This window comes from Hyaena hyaena, unplaced genomic scaffold (genome assembly GCF_003009895.1).
Source record: "Hyaena hyaena isolate Hyena2069 unplaced genomic scaffold, ASM300989v1 scaffold_745, whole genome shotgun sequence".
NCBI classification, from domain to species: domain Eukaryota; kingdom Metazoa; phylum Chordata; class Mammalia; order Carnivora; family Hyaenidae; genus Hyaena; species Hyaena hyaena.
Window position 1 is genome coordinate 443,011 of NW_024081376.1, and position 25,096 is coordinate 468,106.

General features: G+C 40.0%; 1 protein-coding gene across 1 annotated transcript; it reads left to right on the plus strand.

Annotated features, from left to right (window-relative positions):
* The first annotated feature begins 6,441 nt into the window (after nt 1-6,441).
* Nucleotides 6,442-7,194, plus strand: LOC120220966 (proline-rich protein 23A-like). The gene has a single exon (XM_039218190.1). The coding sequence runs from the start codon at nt 6,442-6,444 to the stop codon at nt 7,192-7,194; it is 753 nt and encodes a 250-aa protein (XP_039074121.1).
* The last annotated feature ends 17,902 nt before the right edge of the window (nt 7,195-25,096 follow it).

The window sequence follows — 25,096 nt, forward strand, 5'->3', positions numbered from 1 at the left end:
TAACACTCTATGGAATAACTACCCATAATTTTCAAAAAATATTAATGACTTGAAAAACAATGAAAGACTAAGGAACTGTTCCAGATAGATCCTGACCTGCATCTTGGAGGCAAAAAAAAAAAAAGTAGATATAGAAATATATTATAAAAAACATCATTGCAACAATTGACAAAATTGGAAAATGGACTGTTAAAGTATGGCATTAATGTTAAATTTTTCTTAATTTGATAATGGTACTAGAGATATGTACGAGAATATTCTTATTAGAAAATATACACTGAGGAGCTACTTCTTACTAGACAAGTCTCTGGAAGCAAGAGAAACAAAAGCAAAAATGAACTATTAGGACTTCATCAAGATAAAAACCTGCAATGCAAAGCAAACAATCCACAAAACTAGAAGGCAACCAAAATAATGGGAGAGAAGATATCTGCAAATGACATATCAGATTAAGGGTTAATATCCAAAATCTATACAGAACTTATCAAATTCAACACCCAAAAAGCAAATAATCCAGTGAAGAAATGGGCAAAAGATATGAATAGACACTTCTCCAAAGCAGAAATCCAGATGGCTAACAGACACATGAAAAGATGCTCAACATCACTCATCATCAGGGAAATACAAATCAAAACCACAACGAGTTATCACCTTACACCAGTCAGAGTGGCTAAAACTAACAACTCAGAAAACAACAGATGTTGGCGAGGATGTGGAGAAAGGGGATCTCTTTTGTACTGCTATCGGGAATACAAACTGGGGCATCCATTCAGGAGAACAGTATGGAGGAGGTTCCTCAAAAAATTAATAATAGAAATACCCTATGGCCCAGCAATTGCACTACTGGGCATTTATCTAAAGGATAGGTGTGCTTTTTTGAAGGGACACATACACCCCAGTGTTTATAGCAGTGCTATTGACAATAGCACAAGTATGGAAAGAGCCCAAGTGTCCATCGACAAATGAATGGATAAAGATGTGGTATATATATATACAATGGAGTATTAGTCAGCAATCAAAAAGAATAAATTCTTGTCATTTGCAACAACATGGATGGAACTAGAGGGTATTATGCTAAGCGAAATTAGTCAGAGGAAGACAAATATCATGACTTCACTCATATGTGGAATTTAAGATACAAAACAGATGAATATAAGAAAAGGGAAACAAAAATAATATAAAAACAGGGTGAGGGACAAAACATAAGAGACTCTTAAATATACAGAAGAAACTGAGGGTTAGCTAGAGTGGTTGTGAGTGAGGAGATGGCTAAATGGGCAAGGAGCACTGAGGAAGACATTTGTTGGGATGAGCATTGGGTGTTATACAAAGGGGATGAATCACTGGATTCTGCTCCTGAAATCATTATTCTACTATATGGTAACTAACTTGGATGTAAATTTAAAAATAAAAATAAATAATTTTTTTTAAAAAGGAGGGGCTCCTGGGTGGCTCAGCAGTTAAGTGTCTGACTTCAGCTCAGGTCACAATCTCAGAGATGTAGATTCAAGCCCCTCATTGGGCTCTGTGCTGACAGCTCAGAGCCTAGAGCCTGCTTCAGATTCTGTTGTCTCCCTCTCTCTCTCTGCCCCTCCCCCACTCATGCACATGCTTTCATGCCCTCTCTCTCTCTCTAATATGAATAAATATGAAAAAAATTAAGAAAATATACACTGAAATATTACGGAGTAAAGAGGCTCAATATATACAAGTTACTCTCAAGCGATTTAAGGGATATACACATATTAATATATATGTACATATCACCTGTGGTCTTTCTGGGAGACAGAATATAGAGCAAATGGGATAAACTGTAAAAAGTTGATGAAGGATAAATGGTAGTTTTTTGTATTATTTTTGCAATGCTTCTAGAAATTTGGAAATATTTAAAAATAAAGCATTAAAAATTTAACAAAACATAAAGAGACTAATACTTCTTTGACATGACATTTATTTCTGAGCAACAGCTAGTGTCATGCTTAAGGTGCAAACACCAGCAGCATTCCCACCAAAGTCTAGAACAAGAAAAAGATGCCACTCACCAATACTTAACATTGTACTGAAGGTACTAGCCAACAAAATTAGAAAAGAGAAAGAAATCAAATATACAAAACTTCAAAAGAAAAGAAAACAAGACCATTTGCGGACCATATGATTGTAAACCTAGAACTGAAAAAAATAAGACAATTTCATAAGAAATATGAATATAAAATTAATATATAGAAATCATTGGGAGGATGGCAATGGAGTCATTTCTGGAGCTGTCCCTGAACTGTCGTGCCCCCTCCTCTTCCACTTCCCATTGTTAATAATAAAGGCCATCTGTACCATAAAATGTAAAAATATAAAGTAAAATTTAAAATTATACACACACAGAGAGAAATCACTGGCTTTCACTTATAACAGAGAAACCTAAGTATTTGTTTAAAGAAAGTAATTTAGCTTCAGCTTCAGCCTCAGCCTTTAAAAAGCCAAAAACCCAAATAACAACTTTACTGTCAATTTAGGCATTTTTAAAATAGTAAGCTACTAATAATTTTACGATCACATAGATCATGATCACAGATAATCACTGTAATAGCATTATAGTTGTATAATGCCATTCACCCCTCAGAAACGTGTTCAGGACATATAGCACAGCATAACATACTGGAATTCCCAGAATTACTGGGAGAAAAGCATAAAGTGAATGGGCCACTATAATCATTCTTCTTGAGGCAAAGACTAAGGAGTCGGCTGTACAAGAGATATTTGAAGTCGCCTTTTCTTGTACTTACACAAAATTTTCAAACAAGATACAAACACCAGTATTGCACATTGAAAAGATCTCTTCATAAAAGACAGAAGAGATCATGTACTTTGAAGATAACAATACAAAATAGCAGTAAGCCCTAACAAACTACAGAAAAATACCCACAATACTTGACCATTCCAGGAAAAAACAAATCCCTTATGTTGTTTGTAAGTACAAAGAAAAGGATCTTACCACATCAATCCTGAATCGGGGGTTGGTGGAGAGTTGACGGGAGAGTTACACTGTTTATATATTTTTTATGTATTCAGGTATTACTACTTATATAAATATAATTTTCTTAAGGCCAGTTATGCATTTTAGGAGATAACAGAACAGCAAACTCCAAGAGCATTGTCAATTCACGGAGCGCAGGACCTGGGCCTCAGAATCTCGAGTGAAGCAATGAAGGAGTCACAGTGCTCTGAGGCCTAAAGCCGAGGAAATTCTTTTGAGTCCCACCTCATTGCGCCTAACTTCCAGTACCCAAGTTACCTATACTTTCTTCTTCCAATGGAACCGTCTGTGGCCACCTCGTTTCCAGCGCAGAACCTGAGACTGTAGTTGCTAATTCCGCCAAGGGATCAAGTACTTCATGCTGATTGGTTAGGCAGTATTGATTGACATCAAGGAAACCCAATGAATGGCCCTGACAGTCCTTGGCCTCTTGCAGGAAAGTCTGGCGGGATAAGATATCTGATCTGGGGCCTAGCGAGCCATTCCTCAACCTGATAGATATTATGCCATAAAAATAACTGAAAAAGTACTTTCTAACAGATCAGACCCCCCTTTAAGATGATGATCATGATTATATAAAGATGATAGTATTTTTTTTTACCATTCGTTCAACACCTGCTACGTGCCAAGCCCTTTTCAAAACGGGAACGGCGCTGACAGTGTAAAGTGGGAGAGACAGATTCTAAACATAATAAACAGTAAACAGCTGCTACCTACTAAGCACTCACGATGTTCCAACAACATTTTACTTACACTACCTCACAACCGCCATGCACAGTGAATGGCATTCTCCCATTTTACATGTAAGGAAACTGAGGTTTAGAGAAGGGGAAATGACTTGCCCATCATCACCCAATTAGAAAGTGGAAAACCAGAAGAGGAAATAGGGCACATCTACTCCAGAAACCCTGCTAACTGCTTCTGTCTCAGGGCAGGTCCACATTCCCTTGGAAGGGGAGCTCGCAGTGAGGATTCACAGGACTAAGGACAATGTTGAGCTCCAAAGTGGAATTGCTGAGGTCAGGTGAGCAGCAGACACCAGGTGGTACCAGTCAAGGCCTGATTCCACCTTGCTCAGAGCCCTCACTACTGGGCAGACCAAGAGCCCCAAGCCCTACCCTGCCCCTCACCTGTGTCCTGGCCAGCTTTACACTTATCTCTCTGTCACTTACACCAGGGAACGTCCACTTTCACTCTCCTGAGTGGAACGCCCATTATTCCCTGAGCGTGGAAATGTCAAGGGCCAAAGCAGTTGTTCCTGAAAGTTCCTTCCCTCGTCCCCCACCCCTGACCCCCTCACCACCACCACCACCACCTTCTGCCTGGACACCAGTAGCACAGCGGTTGCTTCCCATTACCTGGGACCCTGGGCATAGGTTCCAGCGGCATCCACAATAACCCCCACGGAGACTGCAGCTCCCCGGCAGCCGGCACCCTCCTCTCCCCACTCCCCTTACCTGCACTGCCCACAGAGCCTTTGCAAGTTCATGAGTTCACGCAAACAGTGCCCCGCCCCAGGTCGCACGTACTCACGGGAATTTCCAGCCGCAATGCCAGAAACACCGGAAACACAGCCATAAGAGCTGGTACCAGCCCTCTGAGCAAGGAAAAACCCTGACGTAGTCCAGGAAGTCTGAGTCCTGATGGAAAGCATAACTACCCTGGTACCTGAACTCTCAACCGCTAAATGAAAACAAGCTCAGTGATCTTAAGCACTGGAAAACAGGGGCTCTGGGGTGGCTCAGTCGGTTGAGCGTGGGACTTCAGCTCAGCTCATGATCTCTCGGTTGGTGGGTTCCAGCCACACATTGGGCTTACTGCTGTCAGTGCAGAGCCCGCTTCGGATTCTCTGTCCCCCTCTCTTCTCTCGACGCCGCTCCCTCTCTCTCTTTCTCTGCAAGATACACACACACACACACACACACACACACAAACTTTAGTGTAAAACAGAAAATTTGGGGGAGGTACCTACAGAGAATTCCTAGGCCTCATGCCCCAGGAATTCGGATTAAGTGATTCTGGGATGGAGGAAAGCATCTGTGTTTTCCATAAATTTGCCAGGGAATGGCAAGGCCTCCAAGTCGCAGACCACCAGCTTAAATGTCCATTAATTGAGGTCTGACTTAAATGTAATTCCAAAGGAATGCTATGCAACCTTAAAAATGGAAATCTAAATATGCTATTTTGTAAAAAGGAATAAGATGAGCAATCGCGTGGTTAAGGAACAGGGGTGGAAGAAAATGCTTTGTTGTCTTCTATTACCCCATTAGGAGAGTCACTTATTCCCAAATCAGCGTTTGGTGTTTCTTCCTATTAACACTAGATAATGAGTCAAGCCACACCTTCCTTTTTGTACCCATGATACACCAAGCAAATACACTTTTAACCTGACACTCAGATCAAAGGCGCTGATGCTGCCTCACCTTAAGTAGGCCTTGACACGCCAGACCCTGTTCTGCTAGTTCTGGGCTTCTGAGCAAACTGACTACAATTCTACACATTTTCATCATTGTAAATTGGGCTAACAACGTATATTTTGTGGTTGTATATTAGGTCAAACTAGATAAACTCTTACGTCTGACGACAGTAGTGTAATAATTACTATACTATGAAATGGCTATGTATATAGTACGGTAATAAATTGATTATGCGGGAGCAGCTACCAAACACTCAATTCTAATCTCATTTCCTCTTTCAACACCGCTGAAAGGCTCCAACAGTTGTTTGCAACTTCCGCAAAGGCGTAAGGATATAGTTCAAATATTTCCCACTATTCAATCCAAAGAAAAGCGCTGTTCACTTCCGGGGCGGGGCTTCGGAGGAGGCGGGCCTTACATCTTGCCCTGGTGCTGCGTCACAGTGGTTGGACTTGAAACTTAATCAGTTTCCCAATTAAGGTCGCCCTCATTTAAGATCAACTTAAGAAAGGTCAAGATCTTAACACTGGAAGCCAACTCCTAGAGTGACATCATTGTTCTGACTCCTAGTGACCTATAAAGTATTTCTTTACTCACAGCTTCGGCTACTGGGATGCACAGATACCGCGAATTCTAGGGGCGGAGCCTCGGTGGGGGCGGAGCTTAGCGTGACATTTTGCGACTTCGGTTCCGCTGGCGTCACTTGGAGTATCTTGGCGCAAATCCGTCCGTGTGAGGAGCCTGGGATTCCACCGCCTGAGGCCAAGCCCTGCGCCGCGTGCTGCACCACCAGAACCTGGACCACCAGAACCTGGACCGCGGGCCTCCCGGGACGCGCCCCCAGAACTCCTGGCACCCTCTCGGAGTCGCGTCGCACCACGCCCCGCCGCACCCCGCCGCCTCACGTGTCGTCGAGACCTGTCACTGCGTGCAGCCCCCGGCCCCTCACGGCCTCCGCTAGACCCCGGGAGCGCCACCCGCAGCGCAGTCCAGGTGATGGGCACCCGGCCCCGCAGCCCCAGCGCCCACCCTGCGCCCTGCCCGGGGCCGTCGTGCGGAGAACCCGGCCCTGCCAAGCGCCGCCGAACCGAGGAGCCCGCGGACCTGGAAGGCCTGGAGGGGCCCCCGGCCGCCGGCGCCCTCACCTCCGTGGTGGTTCTGGCCGACGGCTGTGCCCTGCAGGTGCCCCTGGACGACGTCGACCTGGTGCTGGAGCCCGAGCCGACGTCGGTCCTGCAAGTGTCCGTCGGAGAGTTCACCCTCCTGCTGGTCCCCGAGGCCCTGGTGCGCTCAGGAGGGCAGGGCCGCTCGCCCGCCGGCCTGGAGCCCCGCGCTTGCCTGCACGGGCCTGGGCACCACGTCGCCGTCGAGCAAGGATTCTTCCGCGCACCGGTGCCACAGATGGCGCCCCGAGAAGAGGCCCACGAGGAAGACGCGGACCCCGAGTTCCCGCCGCCTGGCACGGACCCTGCGGCGCGCTCGGTCGCCGGGCTCCGCCCCTGCGCGGGAGGCATGGCCAGCCCCTACCTGCTGGGCCCGGTACCAGAGCCCCGGTCCTGGGTGCCCACCCCCAGCCCAGAGAGACGCTCTTCTTTCCGCTACTTCGACCTGGACGTCCACCTTCTGGAGCCCTTCCCCAGCTCGCCACTTCAACCTCTACCTCCCTCTCCGAGTCCAGGTCCCCACGTGCGACCCCAGCGCCCTCCAGGTCCTTCTCGCAAGGCCCGAAGACGCCTGTTCCAGGAATGAGCTGTTCCCACAGTCTCTAGCCATCTAGTAAAGACCTTAAGAGAGTCTTTTAAGAGCGACTGTGTGTACACTGCGCAACCTGCAAGAATCACCAAGCACGAATAATGGACAGAGGTTCTTTTGATGCAAGCTGCATGCAAAATTTTGGACCAATGGTGGACCAAAACATCTGGAAGTCACCAAAGCAAAGAAATGCTGTTTTAAGTACAGATGTACTTTCAGACATCTGAAATGCTGCGTAGGTTGTTTTGTCTATAAAGTTTGCCCCTGAGTAGCTCCATTCTCCCTAGTTTTGGGAGTACTTCAGCACTTTTTTCTAAAAACCCATCCTTTGCACAGAACCCTACCATACTACCATGTACTTCTTCATTCCAAATTAGGGTAAATCGTTGTTTTTTGTTTTTTGGGTTTTTTTATCCTAATGTATTGTGGCCCTAGTGTGCATGCTAGTTTATGACAACCTTGCCATTTTGACCTTTCAGTGGCTGTAGAAGCTTTTGGGGAATCTAACAAATAGGTCTGTGTGGACAAATCTCTATTGGATACAAAAACACACAATGAGGAGCAATGATATGTGCCCTCCTTTTTTTAATGAGAAGGTTATCAAAGGGTTTAACTATATTGCTAGGTTAGGGGGGAATTTCCCCCAAAAGAACCAACTCTTTTCCATTCTTCCCATATATTTTTAATATAATTCTCCTCTGCTGGTAAAGTTTAAAGACTATAAATTTTGTTTTGATGGTTCTAAGATCCTGAATATATTTTTACATTATTACTGGCATATATAAATAATTTGTTATGTTGATCTGGTATCCAGAAAAATGATTTAATGTCTTTAATGGGTTATCTGTAGATTGTTTTACTTAACAAATAAAGACAATAATATCTCCAAAATAATGAGAATACTGTCTGTTTTGGGCTTTTTGACAAGCCTCTTACATTTTTTTTCCTTAAATTTTTTTTTTTTTTTGGATGTTACTCCAGGGCCAGGTTGAACAGTATGGTTGACGGGGGCATCCCTATCTTGACCCTTGTATTTATGCAAGCACTTCTAAATTTTACCATAAAGCATGATTTTTTTTTCTGGGCATGGTTGGTAGATGCCCTTTATCTTGTTGAAGAAGTTAGTTTTCAGTCTTTCTAGTCATGAAAAATCTTGGATTTTTATCTTGTCTGCTCTGGCTGACCGCAAAGGCTTTCTCAAATTATTGGAAATGTTGGCATTTACATAAAACAGCTGCATGGAACCTTTGGGTCACAGAATACCTACAGAAGCCTGCCAACAGAGCAAATGAGACCAGGCTTGGGGCTTCAGGGATTTTAAAAACTGGATGCCCTCCTGAGGCCTTAAGAAGAAAAGGTGGAAGGGGAAAAGCAGTAACTGCTGGGTCATTTTAAGGGTTTTAAATGTTAAATATTAGCACAGACTCTTCCGTACGCATAGATGACTTTTGTGCTTCCCTTTTTAATCTAATGATGTGGTGATGTGCACCATCTGACGGTGTCTTATCTTTGCCTTTTTGCTATTCCACATTATTTTATACAATTTGAATTCTACCCTGGATTCCTTTTTCTTTGTTTTTAGTTTTGTTTTGTTTTTACAAACAACCATATAGACACAACTTCTAATTTTAAAACGTCATTATTTTGCCAGGTTTGCCTCATATTTTTAAATAAATTATTCATGATAAAGTTAACGTTAACAAGATGCTCAGTTTTTCTGTTGAACATCAATAATTATTATTTAGATTTTCCAGCGTCTTTGCTCACCTTCCTTTCTTGCATTACAGTCATTTATTCTGTCCTCATTTTTCTTCTTACCAACGTATATTCTTTAAATTCTTTCAGCTGCGGCCCGTGTGTAAGTCTTAGTTTTGTATATCTGCAAATATTTCAATTACACCTTCAAACTTGTGTAACATTCTAGTGAGGGTTTGAATTCTACAATAATGCTTATATTCTCTCACTACCTTAAAGATACTGCTCAGGGGCACCTGGGTGGCTCCATCGGTTAAGCGTCTGACTGTGGCTCTGTTTGTGGTTTCAGTTTGTGGGTTCAAGCCCCTTCTAGGGCTCTGTGCTGACAGCTCATAGCCAGGAGCCTGCGTTGGATTCTGTGTCTCCCTCTCTCTGTCCTTCCCCTGTGCTCTCTCTCTCTCTCTCAATAAAATACATAAACATTTTAAAAAATTAAAATAAATAAAATAAAAAGTAAAGGGTATGTGGTATATACATACAACGGAATATTACTCCATCATCAAAAAGAATAAAATCTTGCTATTTGCAACAATATGGATGGAGCTAGAGTGTATTATGCCAAGCAAAATAGGTCAATCAGAGAAAAACAAATACCATATGATTTCATTCATATGTGGAATTTAAGAAACAAAACAGATGAACATATGGATAGGGGAAAAAGAAACAGAGGGAGACAAATAATGAGACTATTTTTTAAAGTTTTTAATGTTTATTTTTGAGAGAGAGAGAGCACGCAGGGAGGGGCAGAGAGAAGGGAAGACAGAGGATTTAAAGTGGGCTCTGTGCTGACAGCAGAATGTGGGGCTCAAACTCACGAACCATTGAGATCATGACCAGAGTAGAAGTCAGATGCCTAACCAACTGAGCCACCCAGGTACACTGTTTGGTATTTTTCTTGACTTTGATATTCTACAGTTTCAATGTGATGTGCTTAGTGGTAGAAATTTTGCCTGCTGCAACTCAATGAAATTTTTAAATCTGGAGATTTAACTTTAAAAAAAATCTCAGGGCACCTGGGTGGCTCAGCCAGTTAAGCGACAGGTCATCATCTCACGGCTTTTGAGTTCAAGCCCCACATCAGGCTCTCTGCTATCAGTGCAAAGCCTGTTTCATAGCCTCTCTCTCTCATCCTCCCTCACTCTCTCTCTCAAAAATAAATAAACTTTTAAAAATATTTTAAAATCTCAAAAAAAAAAAAAAGAGAATGAGTACCTCTTACACCATTGAATCCTTCTCCAATATCTGGAACTTATAATAAAAAATGGTGATACTTCTTAATCAATCCCTTTACCCTCCTGTCTCTTAGTATCTATATTATGTTTTTGTATCCTTTATAATAACCCACTTTCTCTCTGCTAATTCACTGATTCTGTCCTTTTCTATTTTTAAAATTCTGTTTATGTTCTTTATAAGACACTGTACATTTCATACTGCATTTTTCCTTTTCAAGATTTCTAGTTACTTGTTTTTAAAAAATATATTTTCTCTATTTTTCTCTGCCCCCCCACTTGCAGTCTCTCTGTTTCCAAATAAACATTTTTAAAAAATACTCTAAAAAGGAGGGTGCCTGGGTGGCTCAGTCAGTTAAGTGTCTGACTCTCAGTTTCAGCGCAGGTCATGTTTCATGAGTTCTAGTCCATGTCAGGCTCTATGCTGACCCTGCAGAGCCTGCTTGAAATTCTCATTCTATATCTCTCTCTCTGCCCCTCCCCTGCATACACTCTCTCTGTCTCTCTCGAAATAAATAAATGAACTTTAAAAAGTATTTCAAAAATATCTACCTGCCCTTATTTCACAATTTTTAATCAATGCAATATAAACTTTTCTTAATAAATATCTCCTTCTTTATCTCGAGAAGACTTTAATCATTCTTATTTTAAATTCTGTATCAATTAGCTCAATAATTCCATTTCCTCAGACATAAAATATTCAACCATTAATGAGATTGATTTCCTCCTGGGGAGAGAAATCTTGTTTTGGGGACACATTTTGAATGGGAATTCCTTTTCTCTCCATATTAGAATTTTGCATGTGCTTTATCCAGGTTCCCCAAGATCCAGAACTCAGACTGAAGCATATGGAGCTCAGTTGATGTGCCACTCAAAAATCAAAGTTCTCATCCTCGAGCAATCACACAGGACCCCAATTTCCAATTTCAGTACTGTAATGATGCTGGAGTGGACTATTCCTATCCCCACTCCATCATGACTGCTGGGCTAACTCAGCTGAGTTGCTCTCCAAGAATTACCCTCGGGGCACCTGGATGGCTCAGTTGGTTAAGCATCTGACTTCAGCCTAGGTCATGATCTCACGGTTCGTGAATTCGAGCCCTGCATTAGGCTCTGCGCTGACAGCTCAGAGCCTGGAGCCTGCTTCAGATTCTGTATCTCTCTCTCTCTCTCTCTCTTTCCCTCTCTCCCTGCCCCTCTCCCACTTTCACTCTGTCTCTCTCAAAAAATAACTATTAAAAAATTTTTTTAAAAAGAATTACTCTCAACCCCCATGGGAAGTCCACTCCAATGATTCAATTAGGGGATGCACAGGGCCAGTTCACTTGGTTCAAGACAACTCTGAAGAACTATCCCAATTCTAGAGCTCTCCATCGGTTGGCTGAGGCTTTTGTTGCAATTACATCTCAGTTTAAGCTCCATCTGTCCAGTCATATTTTCTTTATTCCCCCAAATTCCTGCATGAAAATCTCCACTGCAGTCTTCCCAAACCAATTCAGTATAGCTGGTGCCAGGAGTTACCATAGGAAGCAGACACTAAAACAGATTTCAGAGCTGAATCATGGAGTGTGAGTAGCCCATGGCATGCTACAACAAATCAGATAAGATATTAATCAATGGTGAACTTATTGACGTACTGGTAGAAGGAAATACATTGGCATTGGCAATATCCCAGGCATTTGAGAAATTTGGGGGACAGAGTAATTATAAGAAGTAATATTTATAAACATCATGGAATTAGATGGTTATTGCTGGAATGATCAATACATTCATGAGAAAGAATGAAAGGGGATACATACACTCCAATGTTTACAACAGTATTACCAACAATAGCCAAAATATGGGGAAAGCCCAAATGTCCATCAACTGAAGGATGGATAAAGAAGATGTGGTATATATACATATATATATATATATATATATATACCATATATATACACATATATATATGGAATATGTGGCATATAAATAAATATATTATTTTTTTAGGATGGATAAAGAAGATGTGGTATATAAATATACATATATGATGGAATATTACTCAGCCATCAAAAAGAATGAAATCTTGCCATTGGCAATGACATGGATGGAGCTAGAGTGTATTATGCTAAGAGAAATAAATGAGTCAGAGAAAGACAAATACTGTGTGATTTCAGTCATATGTGGAATTTAAGAAACAAAACAGATGAACATATGGAAGGGGGAAAAAAGGGGAAGAAAAGGAAACAAATCATAACAGACTCTCAATAATAGAGAACAAACTAAGGATTGAGGGAAGTGGGTGGGGAATAACCTAAATGAATGATGGCTATTAAGGAGGGCACTTGTTATGAAGAGCACTGGGTTTGATATGTAAGCGATGATTCACTAAATTCTACTCCTGAAACCAATAGTATACAATATGTTAACTAGGATTTAAATAAAAGTTTGAGGGGTGACTGAGTGGCTCAGTTGGATAACCATCCAACTTTAGCTCAGGTCATGATCTCACATTTTGTGGGTTCGAGCCCTGCATCAGGCTCTGTACTGACAGCTCAGAGCCTGGAGTCTGCTTCAGATTCTGTGTCTCCCTCTCTCTCTGTCCCTCCTCTGTTTGCATCATTCTCTCTCTCTCTCTCTCTCTCTCTCTGTCAAAACTAATTAAACATTATTTTAAAATTTTGCTTAGAAAAAAATCAAATCAAATCTATGCAAGCAAAAAACTAACAAAAGAATGAAAGGCTGAGGGTGATTGATTACCAATAAAACCTAAATATGAGATTCAGACAGTCTCCTTGGCAGCATACAAATAGCCTTTTCTCTCGAAGCTAAAGGGGTCAATGGGAGGCCTAATCCCAGCCAGGAAAATGTGAGGCCTATACATACAGAAGAGGACTGCATATACCCTGGAAGAGGTGCAGAACTCACTCAACATACACCAGCAGGAGCCAAGTATAGGATTGAGGGTGCTAGATGTCAGCCTAGATAAGGCAGAGTCTATCAATTTAGAAGCACTCTTTCATGATACAGGATTGAACAATCCTGGCAAAGACCCTGTATGGCGGTGTTCACACTTAGGCAGGTGGGTCCTGGAAACTTGGAGATAAAATGACATCCCACACAAAGTTAAGTAAAAACCATAACTGCCAAGGAAGACAGTAGAATAATGGATCCAAAGAGTCAAGCAGTAGAAATGATACAGTGGGTATACTACCTAAGGCTGAATAATATATCAGCTACTATGACACCCTTGAACTCTTGATTGGAAACATTTCTTCCTGTTCTGTGATAACATACTTGTAAATTGAACAGGAAGAGACTTACTTTGCACATAGAATTGTTATATATAATCACACCTGAGAAATTATTTCTTGAGGTTTCAGAGGACTTCACTATTCATAGCTAGTTGTGTGCTTTCTGAATATACCTTTGCATTTTCCGTATTTAACACATACTCAAATAAAGATCTCAACACCCAACCTGACCCTCTATGGGCTACAAATTCTATTGACATAGGAAAGGTAATGAGAACAGATTCTATTACGTTCAGCTATATTCTATTAAACCATTACCCAAATTTCCCCAACATATTTTAAAGCCAAAGGAAGATCTAAACCTATAGATAAAGGCCTTATATACAAAGGTCTTCTCATACCCTTCATAACACTCTCATCCTGATAGAAAATAAACCAAACAGACAAGGATATAAATTTGTTCAAGACCTCAAAGGCATCAACAAAATAGGTATACCTCACTTCTTGGTAGAAATTAACCCAAATACCATCCTATCATCAATTGCACCTGAAACTACTTGCTTCTCTTTAGTGGCTCTTCACCTTTATTAAGTGTGCTTCTAGATCAATACTTTTTGCCTTCACCAACAACCTAGGACAACAATCTATCTGGACTGTCATGTCCCAGGAGTCACTAGAGCACCCTTCTATTTTTCCAAGATCCTCAATCAAGACTTAAAAGATCCAAATTCTCTTGTGATTTGGTTCTGAAACAATGTGTAGATAATCTCCTACTTTGTTCCGAGAACAAGGAAGTTTGCAAAAGGATTCCATTTACTTGCCGTCAGCCTTAGCAAAAAAGAAACATAAAGTTTGACAAGATAAATTTGCCGAAGTATAATCCCTTATTTAGAACATGGCCTATCTTAAGAGGGAAAAACATTCTCTCCAGGTAGACTAAAGATCATCCAACATAACATACCTTAGACCCCTCAGAAAGAACAATTGAGAGTATTTTTGGTTTTAATTGGATATTGTAAACAATAGGTGCCAAATTTTTCTGAAATTGAAACACCTCTTTATAAACTAAGTCCTCAGTAAGAAACCCTCACCTTTGTAACCTAAAGAAAGCCTCTTTCTCTAGGCATCTCTAACTACAAAAAGCTCTTGTGTCTATTTGTGCACAGCCATCTAGGCAAAACCTTGAGATTTTAATTCAACTTGATGAGAACCATCAATAAAACCATTGTTCCAGAAACTGGAAGCAACTAAGATGTCCCTCAACAGGCAGACAGATAAACAAACAATGATATATGCATACAATGAAACTTTATTCAGTGTTGAAAGAAAGAAAGAAAGAAAGAAAGAAAGAAAGAAAGAAAGAAAGAAAGAAAGAAAGAAAGAAAAAGAAAGAAAGAAACTAACAAGCCATGAAAAGACATGGAGGTACCTTAAATGCATATTGCTAATTGAAAGAAGCCAGTCTGAAAGAACTACATACTATGTGAATCCAACTATGTAATGTTCTGAAAAAGGCAAAATTAGAGAGACAGTAAAAACATGAGTGATTGCCTAGGTTCAGAGGGAGGCAGGTGAATAGGTGGAACACAAGGGATTTGTAGGGTGGTGAAAGCATTCTGTACGATATCACATAGATGCATGACATTATGCATTGTCAAAACTCAGAACTTTACAATACAGGATGAACCTTAATGTAAACCATGCACTTGAGTTCATTATAATGTACCAGTAATGGTTTATTAATTGTAATAAGCATTCCATAGTAATGCAAGATGTCAATAACAGTGGAAAGTGTGTGGGAGAGGTGTGATTTATGGAAACTCTCTACTATCTGCTCAATTTTCTGTAAGTATAAAACAGTTATAAAGAAAATAAATATATTACTTTTTTAAAAGGTTAAGGAAGAAAAAATCCATTAGGGAAGTTAACTTCAGGGATAACATTTTTTGTTGAACATACATTAAAAAACAAGTTGATAGCTTCATGACATAAAGGGAAGTTGAACCTGCCTGATGTTTAATAAATGAGGATTTTGTTAGAAGTCTGTCAGAGGCAAGTTCTAGAGGTTACTAAAATATTCCATTTTTATCTACTACTTCAACCTCTAAAAACAAACTACCACAAACACTGGTTATAATAGCCTCACCCTTAACGCACTTGGAAAGCTCTATCCCCCTTATTTTAGGGTGATAGCTGTCACTGAAAAATATTGAAGCTTCTGCTGAACTAGTTCCAGACTCCCCACTTGACTTTATGGTTTCTCATTCAGTACAGATATTACTGTTGACAGAACACACACTTTTCAACCAGCCAATTAATAACCTAGGAGATGCCACTACTCTTTCCTTTCCACATCACAGCTCACTCATGCAATATCCTGAATCCTGCCACTCTCCTCTTCTACCAAGAGAAGAGGAACCTCATGATTTTTTTACCTCAGTTAGGGAATTCTTTGTATCTCACTCCAATTAATCAGAGACTCCTATTGATAACCTTGACTTAATATTATTTGTTGATGGATCATACCTCAAAACTGGGACTGTAGGTTATCAAGCAGGAGATACTATCACTAATCTAAATTCTCCTTTAGAATATAGTCCTCTACCTCAGGTAAAATCAGCCCAGATGGCAGAACTTACTGCACTTACTGCAGTTTGTCAATTAGCCAAAGACCAAAAAGTAAACACATACTGATAGCAGGCATGCTTTGGGAGTAGTATACGGCTTTGGGGTGTGTTGGAAGCAAAGGTAACTTCTCACCTCTGCTGGTATCCCCTCAAAAACAGACAAGTTAAGGAACTTTTAAATACAGTCCTATTTCCTAGAGGTGGCTACTAGAAAGGTGGAACCCCATGCAAAAATAGATAATCTGCAAGCTAACGGAAATTGTCTAGCAGATCACTGTGTCAAAACAAGCAGCCTTAACCAAAGCTACAGTGGTATAAATACTTGGAGGGGGTCAGATAGGCCATTAAAGAATATAAAAAAATAAGCCCCTAAAAAAGGAAGAGAGAAAAAAATCTGGTTGTCCCTTTCACAACAGATAGTCTCTGATGCTCTCAAGACAGCTGCTTGGTGGCATCAGAGTATTTCACATGGATGTTAGCTAAATTTCTCCATGCAACTACTCAATGGTTACTATCTTAAATCAGCAATGGTGGGGAAACCTTTAAAAAAGCAAATGATTACAATAGCACCAAAAAGAATATAATATTTACTAATAAACCTAATCAAGGAGGCAAAAGACATACACTGAAATCTATAAAACATTGCTAAAAGAAACCAGAGACAAATGTAAAGACACCCCATGTTCACAGATTGGAAGACTTAATATTGTTAAGATATCAATATTACTAAAAGCAATCTACAGATCTATTCCAATCCCTATCAAAATGCAAACAATGTTTTCTTCAAAAATCCATCCTAAAATGCATATGGAATCATAAGGGGCCAAATACAATCTTGAAAAGGAAGAATAAACTAGAGCTCTCACATTTCCTGATTTCAAAACTTTTTACAAAGCTACAGTAATCAAAAGAATGTGGAATTGGCATAAAGACAGACATAAAACCAATAGAATGGAATTAAGAGTCCAGAAATAAACACTTGCAAATATGGTGTAATGATTTGCAGCAAGGGTGCCAAGATTATTCAATGGAGAAAGAAGAGTCTTCTCAACAAACTTTGTTGGGAAAATTGGATATCCACATGTAAAAGAATGAAGCTGGACCTTACCTTATACTATATATAAAAGTAACTAAAATGGATCAAAGACTTCAACATAAGACCTAAAACTATAAAACTACTAGATAAAAACATAGAGGAAAGTTTCATGACATTATATTTCGTCATGATTTCTTGGATATGACACCAAGGACAGGTAACAGAAGTAAAATAAACAGTGGCGCCTGGGTAGCTCAGTCAGTTAAACGTCCGACCAAGGCTCAGGTCATGATCTCACGGTCCGCGGATTCGAGCCCCACATCGGGCTTTGTGCTGACAGCTAGCTCAGAACCTGGAGCCTGCTTGAGACTCTGTATCTCCTTCTCTCTGACCCTCCCCTGCTCACGCTGTCTCTCTCTCTCTCTCTCTCTCTCTCTCTGTCTCAGAAATAAATAAAACATTAAGAAAAAGAAGTAAAATAAACAAATTGGACTATATCAAAATTTAAAATTTGTATGTATCAAAGGACACAACCAATAGAGTAAAAAGGCAACCTATGAATTGGAGAAAATATTTACAAAATATCTGAATATCTGATATGAGGTTAATACCCAGAATAATAAAGAACTCCTACAACTCAACAGCAAGAAAAAACATGATTTTTATTTATTTTTTAAAATGTTTGTTTATTTTGAGAGAGAGAGGGAGCATGAGCAAGGGAGACGCAGAGAGAGAAGGAAAGAGAATACCAAGCAGGCTCTGCAAGGTCAGTGCAAAGCCCAACATGGGACTCGAAATCACAGACCTCGAGATTATGACCTAAGCTGAAACCAAGAGTTGGAGGCTTAACCAAATGAGGCACCCAGGCACCCCTAATCTGATTTTAAATGGCAAAAGACTTGAATAGACATTTTTTTCAAATATAGTCTATATATGTCCAACATGCATATGAAAAGATGTTCAACATCACGAATTATTAGATAAATGCAAATCCAAATTAGTGAGATGTCACCTCACGTCCATTAGGATGTTTGCTATTTAAAAGAAAGATGTTGGGGCGCCTGGGTGGCTTAGACGGTTAAGCGTCCGACTTTCGCTCAGGTCATGATCTTGCGGTTCGTGGGTTTGAGCCCCGCGTCGGGCTCTGTGCTGACTGCCAGCTCAGAGCCTGGAGCCTGTTTCAGTCTGTGACTCCCTCTCTCTCTGACCCTCCCCTGCTCATGCTGTCTCTCTCTCTCCTAGAAATAAATAAAACATTAAAAAAAAATTTAAAAAAAAAGAGAGAAAGAAAGAATGGAAGGAAGGAAGAAAAGAAAAGAGAAGAAGGGAGGGAGGGAAAGAAAAAGAGAGAAAGAGAGAAAGAGAGAAAGAGAGAAAGAAAGAAAGAGAAGGAAGGAAGGAAGGAAGGAAGGAAGGAAGGAAGAGGGGCACCTGGGTGGCTTAATCAGTTGAGCGTCTGACTCTTCTTGATTTTTGGCTCAGGTCATGATCCCAGGGTTGTGGAATTGAGCCCCCTGTCCAGCTCTGCACTGAACATGGATCCTGCTTAAGATTCTTTCTCTGTCTCTTCCTCTGCCACTCTCCCCCACTTACTTTCTCTCTCAAAAATAAAAGATAAAAGAAAGAGAAAAAATACAAGTGTACCCAAGGATGTGCAAAAATTGAAACCACTGTGCACTATTGGTCATAATGCAAAATGGTGCAGCCATTATGGAAAATAGTACGGCAGTTCCTCAAAAAATTAAAATAGAACAACCATATGATTCAGCAATTCTACTTCTAAGTATATAACCAAAAGAATTGAAAACAAGGTCTTGAAGAGATATTTGTACATCCATGTTGATACCAGCATTATTCAAAATAGCCAAAAAGTGAGAGCAACAAAATGTCCATAGAAGGATGAACAGATATACAAAATATGGCAGATGCATGCAGTAGAATATTATTCAGCCTTAAAAAGAAATGAAATTTGGGCCCCTTATGGGGTTCAGCCGGCTAAGTGTACAACTTTGGCTCAGGTAGGATCTCATGGTTTGGGTTCCAGCCCCGCACCAGGCTCTATGCTGACAGCTCAGAGCCTGGAGCCTGCTTCAGATTCTGTTTCTCCCACTCTCTCTGTCCCTCCCTTGCTTGAGCGCTCTCTCTCTCTCTCTCTCAAAAATAAACAAACATTTTTAAAAAGGGAATGAAATTCTAATACACACTACAACAGGGATAAATATTGAGGATCTTATGCTAAGTGAAATAAGCCAGGCATAAAAGACAAATACTGTATGACTTTACTTATGTGAGGTATCTCGAAGAGTCAAACTCATAAAAAACAGAAAGTAGAATAGTGGTCTCCAGGAGCTGATGAGAGGAGGCAATGGGGATTTGTTGTTTAAAGGATATAGACTTTCCATTTGGCAAGATGAAAAAGCTCCGGAGATTGCTCTGGAGATTGGTTACACACAATGTGAATATACTTAATACTACTGAACTGTACATTTAAAAATGGCTAGGATGGTAAATTTTATGTTGTGTGTACTTTACTTTAGTTTTGTTTAAAAGACACCTGAGGTTATTTCTAGTTCATGTGTCACCTGTCAATAACAATCCTGGGAAAACTGACACATAGCCAGGAACCAAAGTTTTAATGGCTCTTAGAACAACATCAGATAGATTTTATCCAGCTTCCACCTCCATGAGATATGAATATGATTTAGTTTTTGTATGTCTACTTTCAGGAAAGGTTGTATCATTTCCAGACTGAAAATCTACAGCCCTTATAGTCAGTAAGAGGCTGCTGGATTTTGTGTTTCCAACCTGAAGTATACCACCTATTTTATCAATGACCAAGGCATGTTCTTTATGGGAATCATTATAAAAGAACTCTGGGGGTGCCTGGGTGGCTCAGACAGTTGTATGTACAACTTCAGCTCAGGTCATATCTGTGGGTTCAAGCCCTGGGTAGGGCTCTGTGCTGATACCTCAGAGTCTGGAGCCTGCTTTGGATTCTGTGTCTCCCTCTCTCTCTGCCCCTTCCCTGCTCTCTCTCTCTCTTTCTCTCTCTCTCTCTGGAATAAGTAAACATTTAGAACTTTTAATATAAAAATAAATAAAAGAACTCTGTAAGGCATTACCTCTTACTCAAAAACTATACTGTCTTTACCACCCACAATCTCCTAGAAAGATTAATAGTAACAACGACATCCTTAAATTAAAATTAGCAAAATCTTTAAAAACCCTTACACTCCCTTGGCCAAGTTTATTTCTACTAACTCTTATGAGGCCATACACTTCACTCCCTTGGGGACACATTGGTTATCTCCCTATGAATGGGTAACTGGAGAGCCCATCCATTTAGAGATGTGACCTCCAATACCAGACTCTACCCTATCATATGTAGACATGGAAAAATACTGCAGGAGACTCAATATTATACTCAGTCCAATCATCAACAAGTGAAGTCCACATTCCAATCATATCTTCCTAAAAAGCCTCTTCATGACTTTTAGTTAGTAGATTTCACCTATTGGAAGACATATCAGAGAAAAGTACTCTTGAAGCTCATTGGAAGAGACCTTATTAGATACTGTTAACAATGAATACAGCAGTGAAACTCCAGAGAATCAACCCTTGTGTTCACATTTCACAACTAAAAAGCAGCTCAGAATTCCATAAAAATGTAAAGTCTATTCCAATAAGGGACATCCAATTGAGTATTCTCAGAGAGACTGTAAAAAAGCCCATCTTTAAAACCAAATGGCTAAGGAGAGGCATCAGCAAGAAGGCAGAATAGGAAGTCCTCAACACTCTTCTCCCCATAAACAATGATTTGACAGTCATTCAGGGGCAAAAGTGGTCTTGTAGGAGCCTTGGGACCAGGTAGGAGACTGTGAAATCTGGTAAGTAGAGCCCAAGATCAAGGAAGGCCACTTTGAGAAGGCAGGCACCAGTGAGAGGCCCACTGTCTGTAGTGTGGTACCAGTTGCAGATTCAAAATCTGGCCCATTCCTCTATGGACTCAGCTCCAGCTCCACTTGCCTGCAGTGCTCCCACCAACCCCAACCATCAGGAGACACAGGAGGAGGCCCAACCATCAGTGACCCTAATAACAGGCCCACTGACTGTGGAACCAACTGCAGACCCTAAAATCAGCCTTGTGACCCAGCTCTAACCTTGTTTGACCACAGTCCAGAGGTTATCCCATTACTCTTGACCTAGGAGGAAAAGGTCTTTATCTGGCAAAACCAGTCTGTAAAGACTGGAAGAAGTTTCTGCTTCTTGAAATACACAGAGAGCAATGCAAGGCTAAAAGCATCATAAAGAATCAGGCCAAAGAAATGGAAAAATATTCCATGCACATGAATTGGAAGAAGAAATATTGTTAAAATGGCTAAACAACCCAAAGCAATCTACACATTCAATGCAATCCTTATCAAAAAAACACCAGCATTCTTCACAGAGCTAGAACAAACAATCCTAAAATTTGTATAGAACTACAAAAAACCTCAAATGGCCAACGTAGCATTGAGAAAAAGAAGATTTAAGCTGGAGGCATCACAATTCCTGACTTCAAGCTGTATTACAAAGCTGTAGTCATCAAGATGGTATGGTACTGGCACAAACACAAACACATAGATTAATGAAACAAAATAGAGAACCCAGAAATGGACCCACAAATATATGGCCAACTCATCTTCGACAAAGCAGTAAAGAATATCCAATAGAAAAATACAGCCTCTTCACCAAATAGTGTTGAGAAAAGTGGACAGCAACATCCAGAAGAATGAAATTGGACTACACTCATAACTATACACAAAAAGAAATTGAAAATAGATAAATGACCTAAATGTAAGACAGGAAACCATCAAAATCCTAGAGAAGAAAACAGGCAGCAATCTCTTTGACCTTGGCTGTAGCAACCTCTTACTAGATATGTCTCCAGAAGCCTGGGAAATAAAAGCAAAAATGATGTATTATGACCTCATCAAGACAAAAAGCTTCTGAACAGCAAAGGAAACAATCAACAAAACTAAAGAACCTACAGAATGAGAGAAGACATTTGAAAAGGACATATCTGATAAAGGGTTAGTATCCAAAATCTATAATGAACTTATCAAATTCAACACCCAAAAACAAACAACCCAGTGAATAAATGGAAAAAAGACATGAATAGACACTTCTCCAAAGAAGACATCCAGAAGCCTAATAGACACATGAAAAGATGCTCACCATCACTCATCATCAGGGAAATACAAATCAAAACCAAGATGAGATACCACCTCTGCCTGTCAGAATGGCTAGAATTAAGGACTCAGGAAACAACAGATATTGGCAAGATTGCAAAGAAAGGGGAACACTTTTGCACTGTTGGTGGGAATGCAGACTTGTGCAGCCACTCTGGAAAACAGTATGGAGGTTCTTCAAAAAGTTAAAAATAGAACTATCCTATGACCCAGCAATTGCACTGCTAAGTATTTACTCAAAGGATACAAAAATACAGATTTGAAGAGACACATGCACCCCCCCCCAATGTTTATAGCAGCACTATCAACAGTAACCAAATTATGGATAAAGCCCAAATGTCCATTGACTTATGAATGGGTAAAGAAGATGTGATATACTGGGGCACTGAGTGGCTCATTTGGTTAAGCATATGACTCTTAATTTCAGCTCAGGCCATGATCTCACAGTTTTTGGGTTCAAGCCTTGCATCAGACTCTGCACTGAGAGCCTGTTCAGGATTCTCTCTCTCCCTCTTTATCTGCCCCTCCCCCTCTCACATAAATGCTTTCTCTCAAAATAAATAAACAAACATTAAAAAAAGAAGAAGATTGTGGTATACACACACACACACGCACACACTGGAATATTTCTCAGCAATCAAAAAGAAAAAATCTTGCCATTTGCAACAGTGTGGATGGAACTAGAGTGTATTATGATAAATTAGTCAGAGAAAAACAAACATCATATGATTTCACTCATATGTGGAATTTAAGAAACTAAACAGATGAGGGGCACCCAGGTGGTTCAGTCAGTTAAGTGTCCAACTTCAGCTCAGGTCATGATTCCAAGGTCCAGTCCATGATTCAGGGTCCCACGTCAGGCCTCATGCTGACATCTCAGAGCCTGGGGCCTGCTTCAGATTCTATGTCTCCCTCCCTCTCTGCCCTTCTCCCACATGTGTGTTTGCTCTCTCTCTCTCTCTCTCAAAAATAAATAAACATTATAAAAAAAAAACAGATGAACATACAGGAAGGGAAGGAAAAATAAAATAAATAAAATAAAATAAAATAAGATGAAAACAGAGAGGGAAGCAAACCATAAGAGACTCTCAAACACAGAGAACACGGGTGCTTGGGTGGCTCAGTTAATTAAGCATCTGACTCTTGATTTTGGTTTAGGTCATGATCTTACAGTCCATGGGATTGAGCCCCAAGTTGGATTCTGCACTGACAACATGGAGCCTACTTGGGATTCTCTCTCTCCTCTCTCTCTACCCCTCCCCTGTTCATGCTCTATCAATCTTTCTCTCTCAAAAGATAAAAAATAAACATTAAAAAATTTTTAAATAAAAAAATACGAAGAACAAGGTGAGGGTTACCGGAGGAGAAGTGGGTAATGGTGATGAGCACTAAGGAGGGCACTTGTTGAGATGAGCACTGGGTGTTATATGAAGGGATGAATCACTAAATTCTACTCTTGAAACCAAGACTACACTATATGTTAACTAACTTGAATTTAAATTTAAAAAAAAAGAATCAGGCAAACATAATCACCAAAAGGAAACTAATAAAACTCCAGTAACTGATGCTGAAGAAATAGATATCTGTGAACTACCTGACAAAGAATTCAAAATAATCATTTTAAAGAACCCAGTGAGCTACAAGAGAACATAGGAAGATAACTGAATGAAATCAGGAAAGCTATACATGAACAAAATGAGACATTTTAATAAAGAAATAGAAACCATAAAAAAAAAAAAAGAAATTCTGGAGCTAAAGAATACAATGACTGAACTGAAAAACTGAATATAGAGCTTAACAGTAGATTCAGTCACATAGAAGAAAGAATCAACAAACTCAAAAAGAAGTCATTTGAAATTATCCAGTTAAAGGAACAAAAAGAGAAAAGAATGAAAAGGAATGAAGAACAAATAGAGGACTTAGGGACCCCTGGCTAGCTCAGTCACTAAAGCATGCGACTCTCGATCTCAGAGTCATGAATTCAAGCCTGACATTGGGCATGGAGCCTACTTAAAAAATAAAATAAAATGCAATATATATAAAAAAAAGAAAGCATATAGGACATAGTTGAAATCATCAAAATAAATGATACACATTATGAGAGTTTCAGAAAGAGAAGAAAGGGATCAAAAGCTTATTTAAAGAAATAATGGCTACGAATTTTCCAAATTGGGGATGAGGGGTGGGGGAAGGAAGGATTGACATCTTGATTCACAAAGCCCAAAAGTCCCCATAGAGTTCTACACTAAGACACATTATAATTAAATTATCAAAGGCAAAAAGAGAATTATGAAAGAATTTGTCATGCACAAAGGAACGTATCAGTGGTTTTCTTTGCAGAAACCTTGCAGGCCAGTAATGAATGGGATGCTTTATTCAAAGTACTTAAAGAAAAAACTGCCAACCAAGAATATGATACCTGGCAAAACTGTCCTTTAAAAATCAATGATTAAAAATTTTTAATTAAAAGAATTAAAAATAAAAATCAAGGGATGCCTGCAAAAACAGACACATAGACCAATGGAACAGAATTGAGAACTCAGAAGTGGACCCAAAAGTATACAGCCAACTGATCTTTGGCAAAGCAGGAAAGAATACCCAATGGAAAAAAGACAGCCTATTTAACAGATGGTATTGGGAGAATTGGACAGTAACATGCAGAAGAATGAAACTAGATCATTTTCTCACACCATGCACAAAAATAAACTCAAAATGGATAAAGGACCTGAACGTGAGACAGGAAACTATCAACACCCTAGAGGAGAAAGCAGGAAACAACCTCCTTGAC

Bases quoted from the DNA above. Each gene is read 5' to 3' on its own strand.
- LOC120220966 (XM_039218190.1), top strand. From the start codon at position 6,442: ATGGGCACCCGGCCCCGCAGCCCCAGCGCCCACCCTGCGCCCTGCCCG.